General features: G+C 41.3%; 1 protein-coding gene across 3 annotated transcripts; it reads left to right on the forward strand.

Moving 5' to 3' along the window:
- The first annotated feature begins 39 nt into the window (after positions 1-39).
- Positions 40-22,109, forward strand: ZBTB8OS (zinc finger and BTB domain containing 8 opposite strand). Of its 3 annotated transcripts, none has more exons than XM_060625065.3 (7): positions 48-547; positions 10,012-10,036; positions 10,566-10,687; positions 10,910-10,992; positions 11,970-12,022; positions 13,777-13,813; positions 16,524-16,666. In XM_060625065.3, the coding sequence occupies exons 1-7, from the start codon at positions 415-417 to the stop codon at positions 16,608-16,610; spliced, it is 540 nt and encodes a 179-aa protein (XP_060481048.1). In that variant the 5' UTR covers positions 48-414; the 3' UTR covers positions 16,611-16,666. The 3 variants fall into 3 exon arrangements, with proteins under 3 accessions (XP_060481049.1, XP_060481048.1, XP_060481052.1); XM_060625069.3 differs by having other exon boundaries at positions 463-551; XM_060625066.3 differs by lacking the exons at positions 13,777-13,813; positions 16,524-16,666 and adding an exon at positions 21,544-22,109 and having other exon boundaries at positions 40-547.
- Positions 22,110-22,843: the final 734 nt, after the last annotated feature.

Consider the following 22,843-nt stretch of genomic DNA (forward strand, 5'->3'; position numbering starts at 1 on the left):
ATGTTTAGTCCGCACTCTACAGGGGGCAGCCATTTTCTTAAAGGCTGTTCCGCTCGCGACAATTTCAGAGCACTGACATGAAAAATCTGGGATGCTTTCGGGTCTAGTTATCAACTCTGGGAATGAGGCAGAAAGAAAACACGTCTACCACTCAGGCATAGGAGTGTCTAGCTCAAGTGTCTTACTACTTCCAGGTCCCCCAATTTACTTGTTTCTTGGGTTCTTAGAAGTGATGAAGCAAACGCAGAAAATAGGGCCTAAGCCTATTAAAGACGTGCTTCCACCGGCGGGTCCTAGGCCAGGAGTCTTAGGGTATAAGTACATCTGGGAGAATGGAGTCCCGGTCCTTTAAGGGTGTGTGCCAAGGGGCGGAGTCTAGAGCGGAAGTTGTAAATCAGGGCTGAAGTCCGGCTAATGAAGGGCGGAAGTGGAGTGTCCAGGGTTGTAATTATGGCGCAGGAAGAGGAAGATATTCGAGATTACAATTTGACTGAAGAGCAGAAGGCAATCAAGGCCAAGTATCCTCCAGTCATTCGGAAGTACGAGTGTGAGTAGGTGGCTCAGTTTTCTCATGCCCTCTTTCCCTGCCCAGGTCTTCTGGCCTCTCCTGCTTTACCCCATTAGGTGCTTCAGGCGTGATCCCATTTCGCCCTGTATTGTAGGTACGAGTCCGGGGGATGCTGGAGGATAAACCCACCTGGTCTGAGAGTCGGGAACTGGGCTGCTGCGTCTACAGTCTTTTGAACTCTTTCTACATATACCTAGTCACATTTATCTTGTGGGAATTTTATCAGTGTATTCTAAAGATAACCATATTTCTAAGCGTTTGCGGGGTTGTCTCCCCTACGTATCTCCCAACAGTGGGATGGTTAGAGCAGTGAATATACTTGTGCATCCTTTGTTTTGCACGTGTGCAAGTGTATCTGTAAATTTCCGAAGTTACGTTGCTTTGTCAAAGGATATGTGCATTTTTAAAATTTTTATTTATTTATTTTGGAAGGAGGCAGAGAATCCCAGGCAGGCTCTGCCGTATCAGCCTCATGTTGGGGCTCAGTCCCATGAACCGCGAGATCATGACCTGCGCCAAAATCAGGAGTCCCACGCTCAATAGACTGAGCCACCCAGGCACCCCAAGATATGTGCATTTTTAACTTTAACAGTTTTTGCTAAATTGATCTCCAGTGATGTTGTAACAGTTTATACTCTGTCATTATGTGAGCGTGCTTTAGTCCTCACACTTCTGCCCATTTACTGCATTACCATACTTTGTCTTTTCCAATTTAAATATTTTGTGATATTAGTTGCATTTTGATTTTTTTTAACATTTATTTATTTTTTGAGAGACAGAATATGAGCGGTACAGGGGCAGAGAGACAGGCAGACACAGAATCCGAAGCAGGCTTCAGGCTCTGAGCTGTCAGCACAGAGCCAGACATGGGGCTCATATTCAGGAACACAAGATCATGACCTGAGCTGAAGTCGGATGCTCAACCAACTGAACCACCCAGGCGCCCCAGCATTTTTCTTATTATAAGTGAAGTTGAACATACTTAAGTATGTTTGGAGCTATTTGTATGTCCTCTTCTGGGATGTGTATATTCATATTTTGAACCCATTTTTCTATTCGGTTGTTGGTCTTATTTTACTCTGCAGAAATTTATTTTTATGTAGTGAAATTTATTAACCCTTTTTATGACTTCGGGGTAGTCATACTTAGGAAGGCTTTGTCCACTCTAAGATTGTAAAACAATTCTGTGTTTTCTTGTACATTTGGAAATGAAAACTTTTTTTTTTTTTTTAATTTAAGTAAGCTCTGTGCCCAGTGTGGGGCTTGAACTCACCACCCTGAGTTCAAGAGTGGCATGCTCTACCAACTGAGCCAGCCAGGCGCCCCTGGAAATGCAAACTTACATTGAAGTATAATATACAGAAGACTGCACATACCATAAGTGAATGTTCACACACTGAATACACCTGTATACCTAATAACCATGTGGATAAACAATATTACAGCATCCTGTCTTATGCCCCTTTCCAATCACCACCGCCCTCCTCACTGCTCCCATTATCCTGACTTTTTTTTAAAGATTTTATTTTTAAGAAATCTCTACACACAACATAGGACTCGAATTCACAACCCTGAGATCTCAAGAGTTGCCCATGCCACCAATTGAGCCAGCCAGGTGCCCCCCATTTAACCTAACTTTTTTAACATCATAGATTAGCTTTGCCTGTTTGTTTTTTTATGTTTATTTATTTTGAGAGAGAGAGATAGAGAATCCCAAGTAGGCTCTACACTGGGGCTCAAACCCACAGCGAGATCATGCTGAGGCAAAATCAAGAGTCAGACGCTTAACCGACTAAGCCGCCGAGGTGCCCCTATTCTATCTTTTAATATGTTGTAGGACACTCTCCCCTCACTACTGGCCCCTTTCCTGCCATTCTTGCTTTTTTTTTTTTTTCTATATGTAGATAAACATCAGCTATGTGTAAATATATACAAAACTAGTATGATGACTTCCATCTGCACATCACCCAGCTTCAGCAATGATCAGTTAATGGTTTACCTTTTTTTATCTGTACCCTTATACCTCTGTAGGGGAGGAAAAAAATCTTTCTCCTATACCCATCATAGGTACATTGGCTGGGGCCCTACAAATCAGAAAAAACAAACTTATAAACACATGTGTTGCACATTCAACTGGAAGTATTTTTTTTTTAAGTTTATTTATTTTGAGGGGTGCTTGCATGGTTCAGTCGGTTGAGCGTCTGACTCGTGGTTTCGACTCAGGTCATGGTCTCACGGTTCGTGGGTTTGACCCTGTATCAGGCTCTGCGCTGGCAGTGCAGAGCCTGCTTCGGATTCTCTCTCTCTGCCCCCTTTGCTCTCTCTCTCAAAATAAATAAACTTAAAAAACATTTTTAAAATTATTTTGAGAGAGTGTGTGAGTGAGTGGAGGAAGGGCAGGGAGAGAGAAAGAATCCCAAGCAGGCTCTGCACGGTCAGCCCAGCCCAAAGTAGGGCTCAAACTCCCAAACAGCTGAAGTCAAGAGTCGGATGCTTAACCTACTGAATCACCCAGGTGCCCCTCACATAGGAGTATTCAGTGATGAGTAACTCAAAGGGCTGGTTAGAACTTGAGCTTATATAGCGTCTTAACAGGAGCAGTAATTTTGTAGAGAAATGACAAGACAAAGGAAAAGCATTTTGTACTTCTGGGGCGGCCAATTGTGGGATGATAAATATATAGAAAACTAATGGAAGGTGAGGGCTAGTTAGGAAACTTTATTATGTAGATTCCTCTGGTGCTGACTGGGTGGATAAGGGTCTAGACTTTTCTTTAATGATTGATTTCTGTCCTTGCTGATAGGCAAAGGGGAGCACCTTTATACATTTATGTTTTAGACATATAGTGGGAGGGCAGAGAGTTCTTCTTGTATCTTCTCTCATTTGTCTTCAACTCAAAATAATCTTTATACCTGAGTGGCATGTTTCTGGCTACCTTTCACCTCCTTTTCATTTATTTTAAAGTAAACTGCAGATAGGGGCACCTGGCTGGCTCAGTAGGTAGAGCATGTGACTCTTGGTCTTGGTGTTGTGAGTTCTAGCCCCACAATGGATGTAGAGATTACTTAAATAAATAAAAACTTTAAAAAATAAAATAAACCACAGATAAAAAATACTATTGGTATTTTCTCAATCATATTAATTATAAATTTAGGGAGAATTAAAACTTTAATATTTATATTAGGAGTTTTTTTTTTTTGAGGAATGGTGTATGCCTTTCCATTTTTGAAATCTTGTGTATCCTGAGAAGGTTATTTTTAGGTATTTCATCTTTTTTGTTTCTTTTCCTTTTTTAAAAAAATATTTATTTATTATGAGAGAGAGAGAGCGAGTGAGTGTGGGTGGGGCAGGGGAAGGAAAGAGAGAATCCCAAGGAGGCTCCATGCTGTCAGTGCAGAGCCTGACATGGGGCTCTATCCCACAAACCAGGAGATCATGACCTGAGCCAAAGTCAAGAGTTGGATGCTTAACTGAATGAGCCACCCAGGCGCCCATCTGTTGTTTTGTTTTTGTTATTGTTTTTTTTACAGTAATGTCTTTGCCATTGTGGGACTCAAACTCATGACCCTGAGATCAGGAGTCACGTGCTCTACTCACTGAGTCAGCCAGGCCCCCACACCTTTTTTGTTTCTGATGTAAATGATCTTTTCTGCCCTGATATCATCTCTTGTCTATCCTGTTATTGACTATAATTGTGAAAGCTGCTGAGTTGTGTAATTATTTACCCTGCCTCCTTATAGTATTCCCTTATAGTTAGTATAATTTTCAGTTGATACCCAAGAGTATCCAAATTTTTTTCATTGTACACTTTGAATTTTGTGTGTTCAACTGTGTTATAATAATATATGCATTATAAAACTCTGTTTTCTTTCCTCTAATACCACTTCTGACATCAAGTGTGTGGTTTCTCCACATCAGGCAGTTTTCCAGTTCTCTGACGCCAACTTGGGTATCAGTCAATTCAATTCTGTTCTGATCCTAACTCCCTGGAATTAACACAGACCCCACAGTTTAAGGGCTGAATTGCACAAGACTGCTTCCACTTCATATGGCAGCCCCAAATGGGGTACCCAAGCTACCCACACTTCTGCCTAACCAGTTGCAAATTCTGGTGTTCCCATGCATTCTCCTCCCACTCCTCCTTGGGCTCAAGTTCAATAATTTGCTAGAACAATTCACAGAACTCAGGTAACCATGCTTTACTTAGGTTTACCAGTTTATTATAGGGGATCCAACTGAGGAACAACCAGACGGATGCCATGCATAGAGCAAGGTATGGGGAGAGGGTCTGGAGCTTCCATGCCCCCTCTGGGCTTGTCGTCCTCCTAGCACATGGATGAGCTCACCAATGGGATGTTCTCCAAATCTCTTTAAGAGTCTATAACTCAGTCTCCTGCTCCACCCTCCACAGGCCAGGCACTCACACCTGGTGGTGAGGGGGTGGGGCTGGAAGTTCCCACTCTTTAATCATGATCTTCCTGGTGACTGCCCCATTCTAAGGCTATCTAGAGACCCTACCCTGAGTCACCACCATAGCATAGATTCAGGTGTGGACAGAAGGTAATAATTAATGAATAACAAACACTCTTATCACTCAGGAGAATCCAAGGGTTTTAGGAGCTTTGCCAGAAACCAGGGACAAAGGCCAAATATATATTTTTATTACACCACAGAAACATTCAGTAAATATAGCAATTAAGAATGAGAGAAAAGGGGCTCCTAGGTGGCTCAGTTGGTTAAGCGTCCGACTCTTGATTTTGGTTCAGATCATGATCTCCCCATTTGTGGGATGGAGCACTGTGTTGGGCTCTGTGCTGGGAGCCTGCTTAGGATTCTCTTTCTCTCTCTCTCTGCCCCTCCCCCTGCACACGTCCCCTCTCTCTCTCTCTCTCTCTCTCTCTCTCAAAATAAGCATTAAAAAGGATGAGAGAAGAAAAATAGTTTAACTTTTTAATTTGTTGTACAGAAAAAACTTTTTGCCCAAAAATCCTGTTAATATTTTTATAATATGTTTCATGATTGTATCTATGGAGAGGATCATATATGAATTACATTAATCTATTTCCTAATAACTGAATCCGTGCATTCCAGGAATAAATCCCACTTGGTCATACTGGATTCTACTTGGCAACATTTTGTACGGTCTTTGAATTGATGTCATGTGAGATAAGTCTGTATTTTCTCCCAGCTTCATTTCTTTCCATAGACCACCCCCAAATCTCTCCCCAAGCTTTTCCTGTAGCCCTGTTTTTTCCTTTAAGACTGTGTAGACAACAGTGTAGTTGTCATCTTATTGATTCATTCAGCAATATGATTGAACACCTGTTGTGTATCATGCATTGAACAAAAATTGGAAATAAGAGAATGAGCAAACACGTACAGAGCACCCCTTAGTCTTTTGGCACTTACAATGTTAAGTCTTGTTTCCTTTGGGAATTCAGTCCAAGTTAAGTTGATTTCCTAGTCTCTCCTATGTTTCAGTTCTCAAAGTGTGACCCTTGGACCCCTGGGGTTCCCCAGACCCTTTCAGAGGATCTGTGATGACTAAAACTACTTTTGCAATAATACTGAGATACTTGCTCTTTTACTGTGTTGGTATTTGTGCTGATGGTGCAAAAGCATTGGTAGGTACACCTGCTGTCCCTTTAGCACAAATTGAGGCAACACCAAACTGTACTGGTAATCACTTTAGTCCTTAACCACTATGTACCTAAGGTTAAAAGAAAAAATCATTTTCACTTAGAGATGTCCTTGATGAATCAGTAAGGTCTGTCAGTTTAATTAAATCTTGACCAGTGAGTACATGCCTTTTTAATGTTCTGTGAAACAAAATGGGAAATGTGCATACAGTGTTTCTGTTGCTTGTCAAGGTATTGATGATTACCTTGAGGAAAAGAACTTGTGTAATTGAGTTGTGAGCTGGTTTTTTGTTTTGGTTTTGTTTTCATGGAAGACCCCCCCCCCCCCCTTTGTTTTCCTCCAAAGAATGACTGAAAGATGTAGTGGTGTTATTCAGTTAGGGGTATTTGGCAGATAATTTCTTTAAAACACTTCAAGGAAAAGAACACAATATTTGTTGGCAATGATAAAATTCAAGTATTTGAGTGAAATTCGAATTTTGGAAAACTTGTGTCTGTCATCATGAGCTTGACAGTTTCCTAGTACTAAAAGATCTTTCTGATGAGATTGGTGGTGATATTAACAAATATACGTATATATGTAATTTCACTTCATATAATTAAATGTGTCGACATTACCTGTATAAATCAATGAACTAATATTTTTTCAAAAGACCAGTGCTTTGGTGTTATACCATCAGGCACAGATAAGATCCGTTCTAGGCACAAGATAGAGTTAATGGATTTTAATGTTACAGAGTATGAAAATTCATTATAACAGCTTCAAATTCCACATTGCATGTTTCTAGTTTCGGTATAGCATCATGGAAGATTATATATAGTTTTGTGAAAAGCTATTAAGATACTCCTCCCTTTTTCTCCTACATATATGTGAGGTTGATTTTATGTACATATTTCAACTAAATCAATATGTTGCAACACATTGAAAGACATTCAAAATACTTACCTAAATGGTGCCACTCTTCTCACTAAAGTTTTGGGGAAATATGGTTATTTTTTATAAAGGTATGCAATTTATGTTTAGTGAAATGGCTTTGTTTTTTATTAATTATTACTATTTTCTAAAGATTTTATTTTTAAGTAATCTCTATACCCAATGTTGGGCTAGAACTCAATCCTGAGATCAAGGGTCACATGTTCTACTGACTGAGCCAGCCATGTGCCCTAATTTTGTTATTTTTAAATGAATTAATAAGTATTTAAACGTTTTTTCGTTAAAATTTCTAGTATGCTTAACGTGGACAGATACAACACATATAAATCAAACCTTTTTGGGATCTTCAATAATATTTGAGTAAAGGGTTCCTAAGACCAAAAATTTGAGAACTGCTGGCCTATAGTAATCTGTCATTGTTCTTTCAAATTGTTTTTTAAAATGGAGATATAATTTACATATGGTAGAAGTGCTCAGATCTTAAGTGTAGAGTCTGATAAGTTTTGATAAACATATACATCCATTTATCATTGGAGTGTATTATACATTGGATTGTAGAACATTTCCATCACCCTAGAAAGTTCCCTTTTGCTTTTTTTCCTATAAGCCTCCCCCCCCCCCCCCCCCCCCCGCCATGTCCTTACTTTGAGGCAGTTTGGATTTCTATTACCAGAGCATAATTTTGCCTATTTTAAAGTTTCACACAGTATAGATTCTTTTATGCCTGGCTTCTTCACTTAGTATCAAAGATAAACACAGCCGGACGTTAAAGTGGTGAATGACTTTTTTTCAGTAATTATAGTAAAAGAAAGAACTGAACTCCATTCCAAATTTTGCAGAGGTGATGGGGCCTTTTAAAGGGAGAATGGAGAAGAGGGGAGAGCAGGGGCCTCATAGATTCAGAGAAGTGAAAAATTACAAACAGTTAGTCTGCATAAATTCGATTAGGCCTGCAGGATTTGGTAGCAGGCAGTTACGGAAGTTAGGATTCGATCCTCCCACTGAGACCAGGAGTCCTTTATGCTGATTACATTTCAAAGGAGTGGCTCTGGAGTCCTTGAGAAGGACCCTGCTGAGTTGTAAGAGATAAATATTCACAGTTGTAAGCCCTTTATAGTAAATGCTTTAAGAAAGGGAGGTTAAGGGCCTATTGTTAGGTTTTGGTTGGAATGAACAATAAATTCTCCTGTCTGTGTAGCGCTTTCCCCGGCAGGTAATCTAATGCTTTGGGGCCAGGGTGATCCTCGGAACTAGGCTTATGCTGCTAGAAGTCCAGCTGTGCTAAAGTTTGATCACTCTTGTCACAGAGGAGTTTGGATAGAGGTGTTACATGCTGAGAGTTCTGCAGTTTTCACTTAATGTTTTTGAGATTCATGTTAATGCATGAGTCAGTAGATCACACCATTTTAAAAAAAATGTTCATTTATTAATTTTTGAGAGAGAGAGAGTGCAAGCGGAGGGGGGAGGGAGGACAGAGAGAGAGGAAGGGAGAGAATCCTAAAAAGGCTTCTTGCCGTGAGCGCAGGGCCTGTCGCGGAGCTCAGACCCATGAACCATGAGACCATGGCCTGACCCAAAACCAAGAGTTGGATTCTTAAGGAACTGAGCCATCCAGGTGCCCCAGTAAGTCACACCATTTTATCGCTGAGTAGTATTGCATTGCATCTTTATCTGTTCCCTTATCGGTGAACTTTCGGTTTTTCATTTTGGGGAATCCACTGCTGTGAGCATTCTGGACACATGCTTTCATTACTCTAAGGTTAATACCTGTCATTTTCTTTTAACTTCTTTATCATCTCTGCTGGTCATCTCTGGTGCCTAAAACATATTAAGTCCACAGGAATATTTTTGAGTGACTTGGAGAAGAATTTGAGCCTTGAGTGTCACCAGAAAACTATGTGTTATGGTACAAAATCTACTACACTGGCACTCAGGACGTCTCAATTCTAGGGCCAACTTTGCCTCTAAACAACAGTAGTCTTTAACAAGTCCCACGATCTCTTTGGATTTCAGGTTTCTTCTTCTTTTTAAAAAATTTTTTAAAGTAATCTCTACACCCAACATGGTCTCAAACTCACAACCCAAGGTCAAGAAGTCACGCGCTCTACAGATTGAGCCAGCCAGGTGCCCCAGTTTTCTTCCTGTCCGTGAGGGAATTATATTAAATGAGCTGCAAGGCTTCCTTCTAGCCTGAATATTCAATGATCTAAGTAGGAAGAACTGACAGAAGTCATGCTACCAGTGAAGAGTAGACTGAAATGTTGGGATAAACAGATCCAGTGGGAGTTTGCTGTAGTAGCAGGTGTTGCTTTCAGGTGTTTCTGTGGGGATAATCAGGAAGAAGCTCATAAACATCGTGTTGAGTTTACTTTTTTAAAATTTTTTAATGTTTGTGTACTTTTGAGAGAGAGAGAGAAAGCACGAATGTAGGGGCACAGAGAGGGAGACAGAGGATCTGAAGCGGGCTCTATGCTGACAGCAGAGAGTCCGACACGGGGCTCCCAACTCAGTGAACCGTGAGATCATGACCTGAGCTGAAGTCGGACACTTAACCGACTGAGCCACCCGGGCGCCCCTACTTTTTTTTTTTTTTCAGTAATTTATTTATTTTTGAAAGAGAGAGCAAGAAGAGGAGGGGCAGAGAGAGAGGGAGACAGGATCTGAAGCGTGCCTGTGCTGACAGCAGTGAGCCTGAGGGGGGCTCGAACTCTTGAACCCCGTGAGATCATGACCTGAAACAGAGTTGGATGCTCAACTGACTGAGCCATCCAGGCACCACAGAAGGATAATATTCTTAATAATGAACTAGAGTTTCTTGTGACTTGCAAGTCAAGTTCAATGACATATGTGTTTTCCCCTCTCTCCCTCAGATTTGGATCATACGGCAGATGTCCAGTGAGTATACCTGCAATTTATGTCTTTGAAATCATGTTCTTAAATAGGAAGTCCGATGTTTTAATCTCGATGTCCCTAATTTTATTTTATTATTTATCTATTTATTTTTTAAAGTGTATTTATTTTGTGAGGGAGGGAGAGAGAATGTGCACACAGATGCACACACAACCCAGGGAGGGACAGACAGCGAGGGAGAGGGAGAATCCTCTCTGTCAGCACAGAGCCTGACGTGGGGCTCAGACCCACAAACTGTGAGATCATGACCTGAGCTGAGATCAAGAGTTGGACACTTAACCAACTGAACCACCTAGATGCCCCTTGATGTCCCTAATTTTAATTTTCTCTTCCTATTTTCGTTCCTTTACAACATGAAAATGATGGTTTAAAAGAACCCAGTTTCTGTGCCATTAAATTGATTGCTGCCTTTGGTTTTGTATTTACCATGCTAATTTTATTTTGACTTTGCTGTCAAGTTTTCTCTCTTGCTCTCTTGAATTTTATTACACAGGGCATAAATGTATTTCTTTAGGTTACATGCGTGGGGAGATACTCTGGAGGAAGCATTTGAGCAATGTGCAATGGCCATGTTTGGTTACATGACAGATACTGGGACTGTGGAGCCCCTCCAAACACTAGAAGTAGAAACCCAAGGTAACCAATTTGTTTTCAGGGAAGAAATTGTTATGCAGATGTGCAGTGTTGTACATGATTTCAGTATATTTTCACAATAAGAACAACTAAATTAATTATGAGCTTGTTCTTCCTCTTTTCGGCTAGCCTAAGAAATTCATTACACTTTTAAATTCAAACAAGTTTTTAGAGAGGAGAATCATTAAACATCATACTGTCACGGTTCTTCTTGATCCTGTGTAGGAGATGACTTAGAGTCTCTTCTGTTTCACTTTTTGGATGAGTGGCTTTATAAGTTCAGTGCTGACGAATTCTTCATACCCCGGGTAAGCAACGGTTTTTCTTTTTTACTGAGCAAACGGGTTCTAGTTCAGATTTTAAGAGAACAAATGATTGAGAATAGAATGTGTGATGCAAAACCAAGCCATACAGATCCTAAGATGATACTGATTTGTAGAAAACAGGGACTCCTTGGTTAATCTGCCTTTGCCTATGTATATGCATCTTGTAATATTTAGATCTCTTACCATATACTTGTCACTAATCAGGATTGTGTGATAAGAATGCACCTGCTGTCTTCACCCACACTTTTTATGTCTCCCTAGTTTGAGCTATATTTATGTCCATCCATATGTTCCTTTGTCCCTTGTGAAATTTTGCAACTCTGCCATGTTGGCCTAAATTTAAAAATTGCTGTCAGTTTTCCTTAACATGAAAAAGGAAAATCAAATGGAGATTGCCTGTTGCCTTCAGCCTCTAGAAGGGAATCTATCTCAACATCACTGTTACCTAACACACAGCGCCTTGCTTCCTTGCTTCCATAATCACTCCATTCTCTCCCTTCCCAGCTATGCTACATACACTCTTCTAACTGGTCCCTTGTCCTGCAGAGTTCAAGAGCCTACAGTGTTAGTTAAAAATGGGCCAAGAATGATTGAAATCCTGTATCATTCTATTCTATTTTACAGAGAAAGTTCTTGACTCCTGTTTTTAGAGTGTACGTTTTTCAAGAACGTTTCTCTTCACTATATAAGAAAAAAACCTTATTTCCTTGAAATATATTTAGTTTGTTGTTCTACTTTAGTTAACATTTTAATTTTCTTTGCGTCAGGGAAGTTGTACATTGTTATTTTCTAGGAAAGGGGACAACCTAGACATATTTTTGTTAATTAAAGTATAACTGACATACAATATTATGTCAGTTTCAGGTATACAACATAGTGTTTTGACAGTTATTAGACATGTTTTAGTAGATGGTCTATTATGAACATTTTTTGAAATTAAATTTTCTTTTCCTCTTTAGGAAGTGAAGGTACTTCATATCGATCAAAGAAATTTCAAATTACGGTCAATTGGGTATGTTTTGAAGATCTTTTTAAGTAACAAGCCATGAAAGATGTTAAAATTATATTCTTCACTGAACATACTGGGCAGGAAAACAGAAATGTTAAGTCAGAGGTCCCATTGCAGCCCAGTGGGCCTCTGCAGATTAAGCTTTGTGAACCCTAGGAGCAAGGGCTTTGGTCCTCAGCTTTGGAAGACCAGAAATGTGTCAGAACAGAGTTAATTTTGGTTCTTAAACCTGATTCCCAATTTATTGATTTTTTTTTTATGTTTATTTATTATTAGAGAGAGAGAGTGCAAGCCCAGGAGGGACAGAAAGAGAGGGAGACACAGAATCTGAAGCAGACTCCAGGCTCTGAGCTGTCAGTACAGCAGAGCCCAGTGCAGGACTCGAACCCACGAACTGTGATCATGACCTAAGCCGAAGTCAGACGCTTAACCAACTGAGCCACCCAGGCACCCCTGGTTTGTTTTGTTTGGTTTGGTTTGGTTTGGTTTTTAAGATTTATTTTAGAGAGAGTGTGAGTAGGGTAGAGGGGCAGAGAGAGAGAATCGTAAGCAGGCTCCATGCTCAGTGTGAACCCCATGTAGGGCTCAGCCCCACAGCTGTGTGATCATGAACTGAGCTGAAATCAAGAGCCGTATACTCAACCAGCTGAGTCACCCAGGCTCCCCTCTTTTAGGTTATTTCTATGTAAAGCCTATTTTTTCCACTTCATGTTGAATTTGATTCATTTCTTTTTTCTTTTTGTAAAGTGAGGTCTTTTATTCTTCTCCCTCCTTTTTTTTTTTTTTTTTTTTTTAATGGGTATGGAATCAGCCTTATCCAAGGGTATTTAGCTAATAAATGGTTGAACAGAAATTTAAAACTTTGTTCTTTTTACTACCAATACTGCTTCTCCAACTGTGATCTCTAGCCACATTCATCTTGAAGGGAGAGAAGATACTTATCCCGGGTTCTAGGAAAGTACCCTTCTAGGGCCTTCTATGCCCAGACCATGGACATTTTCTCAAAAGTTATAAAATAAGAGCACATTACAGAATGTAGTATTTTGCCTCTGTGATACTCAGGCCTACTTTCTCCAGTGGGAGATAGTATTTAAATCATTGTATAGCCTTGGGTACAGTGAAAATTTTGAACATGCGGCTGTATTTATTTATTAAAAACTTTTTTTTAATGTTTATTTATTTTTGAGAAAGAGACAAAGCATGAGCAGGGGAGGGGCAGAGAGAGAGGGAGACACAGAAGCTGAAGCAGGCTCCAGGCTCTGAGCTGTCAGCACAGAGCCTGATGCGGGGCTTGAACTCACTGACCGTGAGATCATGACCTGAGCTGAAGTTGGCTGCTCAACTGACTGAGCCACCCAGGTGCCCCTATTAAAAACATTTTTTAATGCTTATTTTTGAGAGAGAGCGCAGGTGCATGAGTGGGGGAGGGGCAGAGAGAGGGAGACACAGGGGCAGAGAGGGAGACGCAGAACCACAAAGAGTCTCTAGACTTCATGCTCTAGGCTGTCAGCACAGAGCCAAACGCGCGGCTCTAACTCACGAACCACAAGATCATGACCCGAGTCGAAGTTGTACGCTTAACTGACTGAGCCACCCAGGTGCCCCTCAAACTGAAATTTAAAGCCCCTTATCCCTCCCATCTCTTTTGGCCTTCTCATATCTTAACCACATTTATAAGATTTATTTTAAAATATGTAAAGGGAGAACAGGTATTAAATCCTGGAAGTCTAAATCATGTTTTAATTTTCCTTCTCAAGGTGGGGAGAAGAATTTTCATTGTCCAAGCACCCTCAGGTATGTTTAAATCCAGCCATTAAGAACATTTTCTACTTTCTTACCATAAAGTTAGTATATGCCAGTAAACTTTAGTGAGTTCTAATAAATTGGTGTGAAGTAAGTGGTAAGTTTTCCTCAGGCTTCCCTGACCATGTTATGTTTAAGCGCTGATTCCACACATCTGATTTGGTGGATTAGGAGTCAGCACTTGGGCTCCAGGGTCAGGTTTGTTACAGATTTTTATGGGATTTAAAAGTCCCTTTGCCTTTTCAAGCTTCTGTATCTCTTCCTGTGATGAAGGTTTTAGACTGAATGTTCTCTAAAGTACCTTCTACTTTCTGTGCTTCTCCGGATTCTGTATTTGCCAACCTGTATGACTCCACTCTATACCAGTCAAATCTGTATATAGGAATAGGGGGAGGCAAATTTTTTCTGTAAAGGGCTAGATAATGTTTAAAGCTTTGTGGAACAAGAGTGATAGAAGAACAATATTTAGCTCCTTTATTGTATCACTATAGCCACCATAGACAATACATAAACGAATGAATGTGGTTGTATCCCAATAAAACTTCATGGACATTGAAATTTCAATTTCATATCGTTTTCAAATGTCATGAGGTATTCTTTTGTGGTCCCCCCCCCCCCCCAACCACTTAGACATGTAAAAACCATTCTTAGGTGGTAGGACTATACAAAACCAGGTGGCAGCCTGGGTTTGCCCTGTGATTTGCAGGTTGCTGACCCTTGTGTTTAGGCCAAAGAGACCTAAATTAGTTGAGGGTGACTGGGAAGTCCTGGTTGCTTCTAGTAGCTACAGTATCATTTCTTCAAGCACAACATAATGAAATGAAGCCTGATGAGGGAACTTCGGGAGAGAAGCTTAAAAAGAGAGAAACCGCTAGAAGGGAGCATGTGAATTACAATACAAACGACACGTGGAATTTTCTTTTGAACATCTTATGTGTGAGGTATATATTAGACATCTAAATGGAAATGTCTCATAATAGGCATTTGCCTATAGGATGTCTTGTTCAGGAGATAGCTATCTCTGCAAACATAAATCTGGGAGCCACCACTGAGCAGAGGATATCTATAGCCATAGGATTAGATGAGATTATGTCGGAGGGAGTATAGATAAGAGAGAGTATAGAGGGGACTGAGCCCTGGGGTACTAAGTTTGGAAGAGACAAAGCCAAAAAGTAAAAGACAAGGAGAACCTCATGAAAGGGAGCAAAAGAAGAGGGGGTGCCCTAAAGCCAGATATCTAATGATCTTGAGACCGCTCAGAGGTTGCGTAAGATGAGGATTGAGAATTATCCATGGGTTTACTAATCAGTGGAAAGATACATGGGTCAAAGAGAGAATGAAAGATAGGAAAGTGGAGGCAATGTATTGAGACAGTTCTTTTGAAGAGTTTGAAAAGGGGAACAAATAGAACAGTACTAGCCAGAGGGGAATGCGGTTGGAAAGGGAGGAGTTTGTGTGTGTGTGTGTGTGTGTGTGTGTGTGTGTGTGTGTGTGTGTGTGTCTTGTTTTAGCTACAAGGTTTGTAGCACCAGCGTAGGCTGTGTGGAAGTGATCTAGGAACTTGGGGCAAATTGATCATGCTGGAGAGGAAGAGAATAATTTCAGAACAAAGACCTTACGTTTTGGTAAAGGGGGGTGTGGGGTGGTGTGTTCAGGTACAGGAGCTGATCTTCTGATAGGAGCAGGGACGGGCTGTTCATTGTAATAGGAGGAAAGGCTAACGTGAGTACGGATGGAGAAGATAAGTCACTTCTTGCTGATTGCTCCTGTTTTCTCTAGGAGGCCTGGTGTGAGGGTGAGAATGAGGGAGGAATCCTAGAGGTGAAGATGGAAAGTAATTGTTTCAGAGACTGAGCAAGGGAATTTAGTGGCAAATGTAGGATGACTAGTCAGTGCTGAGTGCCCTTTTGAGATTGTGGATGTGATTTAAAGTGACACCACTTAGTATGGTATGTGCTGCCGTAGGCAGAAAGTTGAATTTGATTTAGGTTGTGGTTTCACCGGGTGATTGTGGCAGAGGGAAAAAAGCAAAGGTGGGTGCCATTCAGATCCATCTGGGAAACGTTCAGATTTCTTTTGTGCCATAGAGCTAGCAAATGCCAGTTGCCTATTGCTGGCTATGTTTTGTGCTGCAAAGAATTATTGTAGATTCTTTTCTAGAATGGGAAGGAACCAAGAGAACATCTAATCCTGTGGTTTTAAACCAGGGCAGGCGAGGGGGGATTGTCATGTATCAGAAACATGTGGAGAGAGAACCCAGGAAGTAAAGTGAGTTGGCAGCTGAGGAGGAGAGGGGTCTGTGTTCCTAGGCCCCAGGTTAGACTATAAGGAGGAGGTCCCGAGAAGGAGCTCTGAGCCAGACCGTAGGAAAGCTTTGGGCTCCTTGACTCAGTCCACTTGGTAAATGAAAAAGGGGATGCTGGAGAGGTCAGCCAGCCTCCTTATCCAGGTGGAAACAAAGCCAGGATTAGAGCTTCATCTCTTACCTCCCAGTCAGCACTCTTTCCCTGTGCACATGTGGCTTCTCATTTTTACCGGATGACTGTACAATGCTGTACAAATAACTGCTTGTATCACGTGAGTTTTTAGTTTTTCAGAATAATAGTAAAATTTGGCCTTTCTGCCTATTGTTGTAGAGTTACTGATCCTGAGTTTGATTTTCATTTTTTCCTATTTGTTTTTTCCCTAACCCCAACTTTAGGGCACTGAAGTCAAGGCAATAACGTACTCAGCAATGCAGGTCTATAATGAAGAGAAGCCAGAAGTTTTTGTGATCATTGACATTTAAGATGCCAAAAAAACAAGAAAAACACCCTCCTATGAAGAACTGTTTTTTCTCTTCTTTTTAAGAAGATACCATGATACCATGATATAAATTCTACAGTATCTGTTGATATATGGAGATTTGCAGAACAGAACTTTTTTTTTTTTTTTTAATGTTTATTTTCGAACTAGAGAGAGTGTGAGTGGAGAAGGGACAGAGGGAGACAGACAGAAGATCCGAAGTGGGCTCTGCACTGACAGCACAGAGCCCGACGTAGGGCTCAAATTCATGAACCTCAAGATCATGACCTGAGCCAAAGTCACTTAACCATCTCAGCCACCCAGGCGCCCACAGAACAGAACTTTTTTTTTTTTTTTTTTTAACATTTATTTATTTTTGAGACAGAGAGAGACAGAGCATGAATGGGGGAGGGGCAGAGAGAGAGGGAGACACAGAATCGGAAGCAGGCTCCAGGCTCTGAGCCATCAGACCAGAGCCTGACGTGGGGCTCGAACTCACGGAACGCGAGATCGTGACCTGAGCCGAAGTCGGACGCTCAACCGACTGAGCCACCCAGGCGCCCCCAGAACTTTTTAACTTAAAGTGTGACTTTCGGAAATGGAACATCAAGGTGCAGGTTTGGTCCGTGTTACGCAAATACTCAAACTTTAAAGAATTCTTCAGGTGGCAAGCATGGCTTCTCATCTCTTAGTCCCCTGCTGTAGTAGCACCCTTCTAGTGAAACGTCCTGCCTGGTCCCCAGAGGGACCAACGGTGTCAGCAGCAGCCCAGGATACTCTGAACCTTCCGTAGTCTTATCGAATTTAGTTTGAAAAAAAAATAACAATAACTTGAGAAATCCTACAACCAGGACTTTGCTTTTTTCTGAATTGGTTAACACATATATTTTCTATATATACATTAAGAGAGGTTTTGTTTTAGATTTCCTGTGGGACAGAGCCATCCTGTATGCCACTCGGTTTTCTTAGAAGAAATAATTATAGTTGGAACAGTTGGAAGACTTCTCTAGAAAGAGTCCTGAGTTTCTCTCTTTCTCACTATTTTAAACCACTAATGTATGGACATTTTTCCTATTTTCTCGTAAGAACAAGTCAGTGCCCTTACAAACGAGCCCCTTCCAGGAGTGCCTGGGTGGCTCGGTCAGTTAAGTGTCAGACTTCAGCTCAGATCATGATTCTTGCTGCAGTTCATGGGTTTGAACCTTGTGTCGGGCTCTGTGCTGACAGCTTGGAGCCTGGGGCCTGCTTCAGGTTGTGTCTCCCTCTGTCTCTGCTCCACCCCTAGTCTCGCTCTCTTTCTTTCTCTCTCTCAAAAAATGAATAAACATTAAAAAAATTTTTAAATAAAAAAATGGGCCCTTCTAACGTGATTTTATATTAAAGCCCATATATTTATACAGTTGAAGAAGAAAACTGTTTTACATTTCTTTGTGTTTTTCTGAGTTCTTCATTGTGGAAAACACGTTAAAAATGATCTAAACTTTTCAAAGTAGGTAATGTAATGAAACTGCTTCTGTTTGATTTGCAACATTATTCTATTCTCTGTTCATTGATTGAGGTATTTGTTGTCACCACAAGAATTTGCAAAGTTGCTATTTATTCGCACATACAGGAGAAAAGATTGCCACTGGGTGGTGCCAGATACCATTACGGCATGCTAAACTTGACCTAAAACGAAATGGTGAGCTTCTGAAGTGTTCTCAGCACTGTATCTTTTGCTAGCTCTCTAGAAAATAGAGCTAATGGAGACTAGGCCAAGAGCCTACCATTTGAATAGTAGTTCTTGCAATGAATACGTAGCAGGATCACTGGGGTGGTGTTTCTCCCCCTTCTTTATTTTGAGGTACATTTTGTTCATTTGAATTGTGGCCCTCTAAGCAAAAACTGTCTAGAAGAACCTCTCTGCCTTTTGTCAGGATGAATTTCCAGGCTAACCTAAGTCCCTTTTTTTCATGGACCCCTTTGTATATCATGTGCTAGTTGGGACATTGATTGTGAAAATGAGCAGAGGGATATTGTGAGTCCAGTGGAAGAGCTGAATCCAGAATAAGAGCTCTTGGGATGTATTAAGCCAAGTAGGGTATAGTCTTGACTGGGAAAAAAAACGGGTAACCGCATCTCTTACCACCAGTGCTGTGTAATGGGGTTCAGTAAAAGCAAGTCAGTTTTAATTACACAATATGAATTCTATTTCCTTTTATTTATAATAAATTTATAATTTATTAACTATTTTATGTGTATTTTAAAATGCGGTTTGTGGGGTGCCTGGGTGGCTCAGTCGGGTAAGCGTCCGACTTCGGCTCAGGTCATGATCTCGCGGTCCGTGAGTTCGAGCCCCGCGTCGGGCTCTGTGCTGACAGCTCAGAGCCTGGAGCCTGTTTCAGATTCTGTGTCTCCCTCTCTCTCTGGCCCTCCCCCGTTCATGCTCTGTCTCTCTCTGTCTCAAAAATAAAATAAACGTTAAAAATAAAATAACATAACATAAAATAAAATAAAATAAAATGCAGTTTGTGTTAGGGGTGCCTGGGGGGCTCAGTCAGTTGAGCGTCTGACATCGGCTCAGGTTATGATCTCACAGTTTGTGAGTTTAAGCCCCATGTCGGACTCTGTGCTGACAGCTCAGGGCCTGGAGCCTGCTTCGGATTCTGTCTGCCTCTCTCTGCTCCTTCCCTGCTCACACTCTGTCTCTCTCTCAAAAATAAATACTAAAAAAACTTTTTCTTTTAAATGCAGTTTGTGTTCATTTTTATGCCAAAATGAAGATGCTCAGTGGAAGGAAAATGAGTATGTTACCTTTGTGTGTGAAGTTGGCATTCTTGACCCAGCAGCAGCACACAATTTATTTGTTCATTTTTGTTTTTTTATTGAGACGGTCGTACAGTCTCCCCCCCGCCCCCGACTCTTTAGTTTCAGCTATGTCTTGGCCTCGGGAGCATATTTTTCTCCTACCGTATAGCATTCCCACTCATTGGCACTTTTGTGTCTTATTCTCCTATCTGGGCTGTCTTGCCCCTTTCCAAAAACATGAACAGCACATCCAGTGCCCAAGGAGTCACAGAAGTAATGAGAGTGAACTGTGGGTGTTTGGCTGAAGATTCATGCAGTAGCTACGGGGGCAGCTGCCTCACAGCTCTTGCCCTTATTGCTACTGTGAATACAGGCCTAGTGCTGCACTTTTCGTGACACCCCACAATTGGGATTTTTATGTGAAAGTCCCAAGTTTGGGGAAAGAAGAAAAAAAAAAAAAACCACTACAGATCATCACAATGGGAAAACAAATTGCGGGCTGAATCTCGTCCACAGGTTGCTGGTCGGAAAAGCACAGCTCAAGGGGCGCCTGGGTGGCTTAGTTGGTTAAGCGTCCCAACTGTTGATTTTGGCTCAGGTCATGATCTCACAGTTTGTGAGTTCGAACCTTGCCTCAGGCTCTGCTAAGGAGCCTGCTTGGGATTCTGTCTCCTGATTTCTCTGCCCCGCCCCCACTCGCACGCGATCTCTCTCAAAAACATAAACTTCAAAAGAAATATTAAAAAAAAAAAAAAGCTCAAGTCCCATTTTCTTAAGGCCTTCCTAATATTCTAGCCTTCTGTGGTCTTTATGTCTCCCTAGTTAGCTTTAAAGATTTGCAGCCTTAATGTTTTAATTGTTCAGTGTTTGCTAGCCTCATCCCTCTAAACAGAAGGAGTGCTTCCCAATGGCACATAACGGATGGTCCATCACTGCCTGGTGGTCTCTGGGTTAAGCATCTCGGAACTGCATCAAACTCAAGCAGAGCTTGATCATCTCCTTGAGCAGATCTACAAAAGCGTAAGATTGCAAGTCACAAGCCTCAATTTCTAGCCCTCACTCTGCTGTCTAACCTTGGACCTGCTTCCCCATCTGCATGTTATAAGTGTTAGTGGGGCACCTGGGTGGCCCAGTTGGTTGAGCTTCTGACTTTGGCTTAGGTCATGATCTCGTAGTTCGTGAGTCTGAGGCCCACATCGGGCTTGTTGATGTCAGTGCACACACTGCTTCGGATCCTCTGTCAACCTCTGTCTCCCTCCTGCATGGGCTCTGTCAAAAATAAACAAACATTTAAAATAAGTAAACAAAACAAATGAAACGGGAGTGTTAGTGATTCCTGAACTTTCCAGTTTTAAGTTTCTGTGATCCTGTATACTGTATTTTAAACAAGTGAGCTGAGAACGAGGTTTCTGCAGTTTCTGTTTGTTTAGGTCCAAAGCACACCCATCAGCATCTTCTCATTCACTCTTCTCAGACAGCCTTTGTTGTGAGTATGGCTGGATGTGCTCTGATGGCAGCAATTTGCCGTAGTGGACATTCCATAGTGGCATGGTGACCTTTTCTCACTGGTGTGTCTCCCTCCCAAGTGGGCTAAGTGGTTATCTGTCTCTGTGACCACTTTGCCAATTCTCTTTCCACTTTGTTATTTTGCCACTTGGGCTTTGGAAGAAAATGTTCAAGAAGGGTGGAAAAAGAACAATTTATACCCTCCTCAAGGTGGGGCATGTGCACTGAGTGAACTAGAATTCTGGCCCGTCCCCACCTCTGAAGTCTGAGCTTCAATCAGAAGGCTTTGAGGATTCCAGATTGAGACCGAGGATTCTGTTTCTTCATCTAAGAAACCAGGGAATTGGAAAGGATGTCCTCCAAAAGCTTTCAGAGCAAATATCCACAGAACTTAGTGACTATAGTACTTTATCAATGTTGTTGCCCATCTAATGTACTATAAATAATTTTTATTTTGTTACCTATCAAATGAACGATGTCTAATTCTGGACATGCAAGAAAGTACTCTTAGGAAAAGGGCCAACATATTTATTTTGTCATAAACGCATATCCAGGACTGGTCTGTGTGAAGTATTTTCCCAAGTGCTTTCAGTATGTTTCCCATTTGTCCTTACAGTATTTTTTTCTTTTCTTCCTTTTTTTAGAGAGCGTGCACATGAGTCGAGGAGGGGCAGAAGGAGAGAGAGAATCTTAAGCCGGCTCTATGCCCAGCGGATGGGTTTATGACCTGAGCCAAAATCAAGAGTCAGACGCTTAACCGACTGAGCCACATAGGTGTTCCATGTTCTTCCAGTATTTCTATATGTGGTATCTGCATTTTACAAACATGGAAATTAGTAACACCTAGAACCACCTGGCTGTATGACTCTCTTCATTGTCTTCATACCATATCCTTTAATATATAACAAATCACATTTATGTAATGATCCTCTGAGGTTAGTATAGCAGCCATCACTCACATTTTATATATAAGGAAACACTTCATGTTTGGGTGATATTTCTAAGGTACAACCCAAAAAGAGATCACTGACAAAGATTGTGCCACTTTCTCTGACATTTATTCTGAAAGTTCAAAAGTTAATGGTATTTAGCAGAGACATTTGAACTATAGAAACATCTGGTTTCCTAGGACAAGACAGTAAAGAATGGTGGATTTCTACTGTTTCTTCCCACTGTCAAATAAATATACAACTGTGTGTGTGCGTTTTAATTTATATCTATATATTAAATTTTTAAAACATTTATTCACTTTTCAGAGACAGAGACAGAGCATGAGTGGGGGAGGAGCAGAGAGAGAGGGAGACACAGAATCCGAAGCAGGCTCCAGGACTGCTATCAGCACAGAGCCTGACGTGGGGCTTGAATTCACAGACCGCAAGATCATGACTTTAGCTGAAGTCAGATGTTTAACGGACTGAGCTCCCTAGGCGCCCCTATATCTATGTATTTTTAAGTAGACCCCACACCCAATGTGGGGCTCGAACTCATGACCCCAAGATCAAGAGCTGTATGCTTCACTGACTAGGCCAGCCAGGCCCCCGTGTGTGTGTTTTAAACTGCTTCCAAGTATAACTGTTAAGGTCATTAGAGTCATGGATTCTGATGCTGACTCTGTCATTCATGAACTGTATGACATCAGGAAAATTCCTTAACCTATCTGAGGCTTAGTCTCCTCAACTCTGAAATGGGGAGGATGACCACTGACAGACCAGGTTGCTGTGCAATACCCCAGCATCGCTGGGGTCATTAAGAATCTTATTTTGTAAATGAAAAAAAAAAAAGGGGGAGTAATTTTGGAATTACACTTGGAGCTGTGGACTATGCTAGCATTATTTTGAGGGGTTGGACTGTTGTAAACAGCACAAACCAGAGCCAGATCACTGGGGTCCCCGAACAGTCCTGGTAAGCCACTTACTAACTGTCCACTTTGGACATGTTGCTTTA

This window comes from Panthera onca, chromosome C1, assembly GCF_046562875.1.
Source record: "Panthera onca isolate mPanOnc1 chromosome C1, mPanOnc1 haplotype 2, whole genome shotgun sequence".
Taxonomy (NCBI): Eukaryota; Metazoa; Chordata; class Mammalia; order Carnivora; family Felidae; genus Panthera; species Panthera onca.

What these genes read in the sequence shown, in the direction of transcription:
- ZBTB8OS (XM_060625065.3), top strand. Translation starts at nt 415, where the DNA reads ATGAAGGGCGGAAGTGGAGTGTCCAGGGTTGTAATTATGGCGCAGGAA. An exon ending in AGTCATTCGGAAGTACGAGT is followed by an intron (nt 548 to 10,011) that starts GTGAGTAGGTGG and finishes TCTCTCCCTCAG; the next exon opens with ATTTGGATCATACGGCAGAT. An exon ending in CATTGTCCAAGCACCCTCAG is followed by an intron (nt 13,814 to 16,523) that starts GTATGTTTAAAT and finishes CCCCAACTTTAG; the next exon opens with GGCACTGAAGTCAAGGCAAT.